At 42.8% G+C, this 6991-nt stretch overlaps 1 protein-coding gene across 1 annotated transcript; it reads left to right on the forward strand.

Annotated features, from left to right (window-relative positions):
• The first annotated feature begins 1001 nt into the window (after positions 1–1001).
• S1PR1 (sphingosine-1-phosphate receptor 1) lies at positions 1002–5844 on the forward strand. Its single transcript, XM_045028519.1, has 2 exons — positions 1002–1381; positions 2816–5844. The coding sequence occupies exon 2, from the start codon at positions 2960–2962 to the stop codon at positions 4100–4102; it is 1143 nt and encodes a 380-aa protein (XP_044884454.1). The 5' UTR covers positions 1002–1381; positions 2816–2959; the 3' UTR covers positions 4103–5844.
• The last annotated feature ends 1147 nt before the right edge of the window (positions 5845–6991 follow it).

Genomic DNA, 6991 nt, shown 5'->3' on the forward strand with positions numbered 1-6991 from the left:
TTTATGTGCACCAATATGCACAGATGTGTGGGTGTGGGAGGGTCAGGACTTTGACCCATTCTGGGCACCACCAAAAATTATACAAACCTGCTGCCCCTGAATATGCTGTCATCGCACACGGTCAAGGAGCTCAAGTGGAGCACACTGCCCACAGCATAGGTCATCTGCTCTCAGGAGAGAGGCAGGTCCTGGCATTAACATTTGGAGCTGCAGGACCCTGCCAATGTCTGCTGGTGGAAGGGGGAGCCCAGGCCTCAGTCATCACTATCCTAGTGTTGGCGGCAGAAGTGGGGTCCTGGTTGCTGCTGTGATATTCTTGGGCAGAAGTGAAAAGGAAGAAGACCAGCAGTGCCATCGTTTATCTCCAGGGGCTGAAGGAGGAAGTTCTGGCCAAATTGCGGCTTTCCCAGGGTAGCTGATGTACAGGGTTCCACTCACCACACCCTTGCCCTGCCTTGCGAGGCAGAAGGGTCTGTTAGCTCAATCCTGTTTGCTTAGCAAAGCGAGCATCTCGACAGGCATTTCAAGCATGCTAAGCCAACTAGAGGGAGCCAGCACGATTCAAACAGCCTTCCCCCCTGTGGGGCACTGCTGCCCCTCTGGAGCAAGGAGCCCAGAGATGGAGACATTGCCTAGTGCCTGAAGAAGGGGGTCTCCGGGAGTTGGGAGCCTGGGATGTCTTTCAAGGGTTGAAAGAATGAAGTCATTTCGTGCTAGGTCTTCCCCCACCTCCTCTGGCTGAAATCTCGGGTCTCCCCAGCTCCTCATCTGAATCCTGTCGCTGACTTGACTATGAAATCTGGGGGTAGAAGGGAGATGAAGAGGCTAGACCTGCTTTGTACCAAGCTAGCTCCAGTGTGACTCCTCGAGGGGCTCCCACCAGCTTTGAGGCTGGCTCCTCAGCGCCTCTTTCCATGTGTGTTTTGTGTTAAACACTCAGCCCCCGATCTGCTACAGCCACTGCAGCAGGAGGGAGAAGGGACTTAACCCTTCCCAGCTGGCAACGGAGCGCTAGCTCAGGCACAAGAGAAAAGGGTGGGAGGAGAGCTGAGCCTGGCTGCCCACAGCTTCTCTAGTTGAATGATTTCAGTTAGGGCACCGCACCCTGTCTAGGGTTCCGACCTCTAATTTAGCTGTGTTTCAAGGAACCCAGCGGAGCAGATGCAACGCAATCAGTCTGTGGTCACTGAAGAGTTAAAAAAGCTGCTTAGCTCTTCTCTTTAGAAAAATAGGAAACCCAAGGGGTGGAGACCACTAGCTAAAGGAAACGTTTAAAGCCAACTTGGCTTTGTTATGCAAGTTGAGAGTTCCTTCTGGGGCAGCAGAGATGCGGAGCGCAGGCAATGCAGTGGCTTCAGAGACTGAATCCTTTCTGAGCAAGGTAAGCATTGGGGACACAGTTTGGGACGCTGGCACTAGGAAAAGCTTTTTGGTATAAATCCCCATTTAGAAATCAATGCTCCGAGTGAGTCTTCCCCAGAATAAATGATGGATTACTGACTCAAGAGCTTCCTTCATAGGCAGCTGAGCCTCCCTTTACTTTCTGCTGGAGTAGATGTGGGTTTAGCTTGAATTATTATTACTCATGTTTATTATGGTAGTGTACCTAAGAAACATCCAGGAATGGAGGCTCATTGTGCCAAGCACCATACAAACACAGAGTTTATGTAGTTTCTGCTTTGTGATTCTCATTTTGATGAGTGAAGTAGAATAGCCAGTGTCCTTAGCTGCTGTCAACTATTCAGCATTAGCAACTATGTTTGGCCAGGAGTAGGCAAAGAATATTTTCACAGTAAAACTACACAAATTTGTCAGTGAATCTCTGAGAGAATTTGATAGAGAAGTAATAATCTGATCACTCAGTAAATCACTCCTGTATATCACACCTTAACATGCTAGGCACCTGGGACTCCACTTTCTGCTTCTCTACTTCTGTAATCTTTTCTTTTCTGCTTTCCTTGCAGTATTTAACACAGCTAATTTGCTTCCACCCTTAAGTGGCACCTATAATTTTACAAGCCTTATAAATTTACTTTTTTATGTGTTTATATGTGTATTTTTGTATTTGCAATAACTAAATTCCAAACTGACATTTGCTCATTCCTTTGTTTCAAAACGTGTTTGATAGCTTATTTTATTTGCTTTTCTGAATTTTACACTGGAACAACTTTTGCAAAGGATGATCTTGGCAAATAAAAGTGATTAGGGGCAGCTTTTCTCTTTACACACATCAGTGAGCACCCAACCCTTTACCTCTTCTCAAGATGGCATCAATAAATTGCAGAACTGCCCTCCCTCACAACACATTTAGAATGCTAATAGTGGAAAAACAGTGAGGTCGCTCCAGTCAAGTGATTTTCATGCCGGACTTATTTTGTGCATTTTCAGTTGCATTTAAAACAAATCAAGCCTTTTCTCTTTCTAAACCTGAACTTTTAAAAGGCATTTCCTATGTCAAAAGTTTGAGAAATTGAGGGAGACAGATGGAACCTGCATTTTCCATTGACTTACCTTGGATCCCGCACTGGGTGAGGTCCAGACACTCAGTGCAAGCCCCATTGCCTCCTACTTATTTGTGCAAATCTGCATTAAGAAAAAAAGTTTATTGGATGAGCTATATCTATTTAATTTGCTGAACCATTTTTTTACATGGTGGGGGGAAGAGAGTGAATGGACCTTACTGATTCGTTTGTGATCTAATATTTAAATCTGACATGCAGTGAAACGAACAGATTGTCTTATATTGTTTTCAGTTTGCCACCTTGTTTGCATCCCTTCATCTGACTCTTTGCTTTGTTTATGCCCCTGCTTTAAGGGCTGTGGCGTCTGAGGTTACCCAGGGAGTACCAGACACTGGAGCCTCCACCTCGAAGATACTGCCACAAGGGTGGCCGGTGAGGTTTCTACTTGACTTCACCCTCTGGTGGGTGGCTGGAGAAGTGCCGCTCAGCCTGGAACCATGGGCTCTACCAGCAGCCGCCAGAAGAAAGTCTTCAATGACTCAGTCAGCGATTATGTCAACTCTGAAATCATTAAGAAACATTACAACTACACAGGGAAGTTAAATGAGAAGGCAGACAGTGGAATAAAAGTGACCTCAGTGGTTTTTATCATCATTTGTTGCTTTATCATCTTAGAGAACATTTTTGTGCTGCTGACCATCTGGAAAACCAAGAAGTTTCACCGACCCATGTACTATTTCATTGGGAATTTGGCTCTCTCAGACTTGCTGGCTGGAGTGGCTTATACTGCCAACCTTTTGTTATCTGGACACAAAACCTACAGTCTCACCCCTGCCCAGTGGTTTGTCAGGGAAGGCAGCATGTTTGTAGCTTTGTCAGCCTCTGTTTTCAGCCTGCTGGCCATTGCCATTGAGAGGTATATCACCATGCTGAAGATGAAACTCCACAATGGGAGCAACAGCTTCCGCTCCTTCCTACTGATCAGTGCCTGCTGGGTGATATCCATGATCCTAGGGGGGCTCCCTATTATGGGCTGGAACTGCCTCGACCACCTGCAGAGTTGCTCCACGGTGCTGCCCCTATACCATAAGCACTATATTCTCTTTTGCACCACAGTTTTCACTGGTCTTTTATTATCCATTGTCGTCCTCTACTGCAGGATCTATTCCATGGTCAGGACTAGGAGCCGCAGGCTGACATTTCGAAAAAACATTACCAAAGCCACGAGGAGCTCAGAGAAATCTCTAGCCTTGCTCAAGACAGTGATCATTGTCCTGAGCGCATTTATTGCCTGCTGGAGTCCCTTGTTCATCCTACTGTTGCTGGATGTGGGGTGCAAAGTGAAGGCCTGTTCAATCCTCTTCAAAGCTGAGTATTTCTTAGTACTGGCTGTGCTCAATTCAGCCACGAACCCTATCATCTATACCTTAACCAACAAAGAGATGCGGAGGGCCTTCATCAAGATCCTGTGCTGTTGCAAATGCCCCTCTGCAGATTCTGGGGCCAAATTCAAGAGGCCAATCATAGGAGGGATGGAGTTCAGTCGAAGCAAATCTGACAATTCCTCCCACCCACAGAAGGATGAGGGTGACTGCCCGGAGACAATCATGTCTTCAGGCAATGTCACCTCGTCTTCTTAGAAGTATCCATCGGAGGCATATTTTAAAGCCTCCCCTTTGAAACCTGACAGACAAGAAGCTACCTGCTCACTGTAGCAACTCCAGAGAGATGGCCTAAGTGAGCAAGATAGCATTAGTTCTGAAGAGGCAAGCAGGGCACTTGCAAGGGTGGAGTTCACGAAGTGGGACAGACTGTTCTGGCTTGAAAACATTTCCCTCTGGAGCATGTTTTGTCTTTGCACTGAGGCAGACTCAGGATTGCCAGGAGAATTCATAACTCGGAAAGACTGATGCCTTGGTGAAATGGTGCCGTGTGTGTGTGCGAGTGTGTGCATGACTGAGAGGCAGAAGGAGGAGGGTGGGAGAATGTTTGGTTTTTTTTCTTTGTGAAGAATGTGAAGTTATTATTTCTTTACTTGCAGAAAAAGCCCTGACACAAAAGATCTTTCCGTACCAAGTTTAGGGATGGCTCTACTATTCTGGGTCACAAGTGTTTGCCATTTGGCACGTAGCAGGAAGGAGATCACACCAATGTAATCTAAATCACTAACAACCATAGGTTGGCATCACTTTCCTGAGTTTTTAGATGTAATAAGATTTCATCTGCGGAGTCCAAAGCTTTTCTTTAGCAAGATCAGTTCTGTGAAGTTGTGCTGAAAATCCATATTACTTTTAAGATCATAAGCCAGACTCTGCATTAGATTGCATTCATATAACCCCAAAGAAGTCACTAGGATTGCATGGGAGGAGCTCAGAATAGCATTTGGCCCCATATATCTATTGATTTGTTACACTGAGTATGAAATAAATTACATGACCATAATACTTACAGGATAAAACTACAGTTAAAGAGAAAATGAACATGTGATATTTGACAAGATCAATATAATACAGAAGCTCCCTGACTTACGCAAGGCGTTCCAGAACAGAACGCTTTGCATAAGTCGAGTTTTGCGTAAGTCGGGAACATATCTCCAACAATTACTTACACACACACACACACACACACACACACACACAAGCTTACGGGACTTATGGAACTTTTTCCAGAAGTTCAGATTTCTGTAAGTCGGGTTTCTGCAGCCCGGGGAGCGTCTGTCGTATCAAGTACTATTGGCATCAGTGTTTTGGACTGAGTAAGGACAGTGTTTTGGACTGAGTAAGGACAGTGTTTTGGACTGAGTAAGGACTGAGTAAGGACAGTAAGGACAGAGTAAAAACTGAAAAAGAACTTCAGGATTTGGCCCATAGTGTTTCCATAGTAACGATTGATTAGAAAATCTGTATAGAATACCATGAGATTCAGAGAAACAAAAAAGGATCTTGAAATGGCTATGGATGACATAGAAATGTACTTCCATAACACAATGCAAGACATTTTTGACACTTACTTTGTGTTCTTTGTATTAGAATGTTCATAATTTCAGCACAGATGTCTGTATTTTATCAATTCACGTAAGAAATATCTTTAATTTAAATGGAATGTATTTGTTTTATGGCATCATTTCTATTACGGTATTTTTCTAACCGGCATTAAGGGGGTTGAATGTATACAATATATATAATTAATGAGATGCAGAACTCTTCAAACAGCTAGAGCATTACTATAACAAAAAAGTGTATCAGGGTAGCTGAACAATTGGTTAATGTACAGTTATTGTCGAAACCTAGAAGTGATTTTCTATAAAAATGTTGTCTTTGTAGTATGATTTCCAGTGCAATTAAACTGATTTTTTTTCTTTTTTTAAAAATAGTATTTAAAATGTTTGACTTTTATTGTTCAATTTGCACATAGCTTTATTGATTTCTAAACATTAATAAACTGATTTTTTTTTAAGATGCTACTATCACCATTTTTTTTGTACTATCATCAAGATCTGGAGCATGATTCATTGATCATAGAAGTCAATGGAAAGACTTTCATTGATTTCAATAGACATTGGATCAAGCTGATTGTGCATTACATTTCTGTTCAATTAAGGACAGAGATCCATAATGACACCTTTATTTACAAGGCAATATAAAAGGGTACAAAAACAGGTGCTCCAATAGAAAGGTGATGGGTCCCAATAAAAGAACCCGGATATATCTATGCTCTGGAGCAAGAAATTTCACTATGGCAAATAATGGAGATTACTGCAGTTACTGTCCAGAATGGAATAAGTGAAATACCATGTAATTCAGGAGATCATGTATTAGAAATTAAGTTATATATTAACCAATTCCATTTTTGTTGTCTTTATCTATGGATATGGGGGAGGAAATCTTTAAAAATAGTTGTGAATTTTGCTGTCAGCTTATTACAAACATCAAGGTGGTTTATATTTAAAATATATAAGCCAGAGCCTCAACTGGTGTAATCAATGTCACTTCACTGACTTTGTCAGCTGAGGATCTGGCCAATGTTTTTCAGTAGCTACTGTATTTCTTCCAAGATTTGACTCTTCCATTTCCCCTATTGCTGCCATTCCCTCTAGGTAATACTTCAAAAGTTTCATTGAGCTTATACAGGATACAGTTGGGGCGTAAAGATAAAACTCACCTTCTTATGCAGTACGTCATTTCTGTGCAAGGTTTACTGTGGGAAACTGGAGCCTACTAACTGAGGAAGGCTTTAGGTCAGAACCTCTCACTTCCTGAAGGAAATTCCAAAAATGCCCTGAAGACAAAAGAGTGGAAACAGACTGGAATTTCTCTCCATCTGTCTGCCTGTACGGAAGGAATGATTTCATGTATGCTCACTTCCTAGGCTTTTTAATGACTGTCCTGGGCAAAGCTGGAAAAAATGTCAAATCTGTATTTGTGCAAAAGATAAAACTTTTCTTGGCTTAGGCCTTCATTCTGGCAGTGACTTAGGGCACTGAGTGGAAATAGGGAACATAAGCTAAATCCTCTGTGTGTGATTTATTC

The sequence above is a fragment of the Mauremys mutica genome, chromosome 8 (assembly GCF_020497125.1).
Source record: "Mauremys mutica isolate MM-2020 ecotype Southern chromosome 8, ASM2049712v1, whole genome shotgun sequence".
NCBI classification, from domain to species: domain Eukaryota; kingdom Metazoa; phylum Chordata; order Testudines; family Geoemydidae; genus Mauremys; species Mauremys mutica.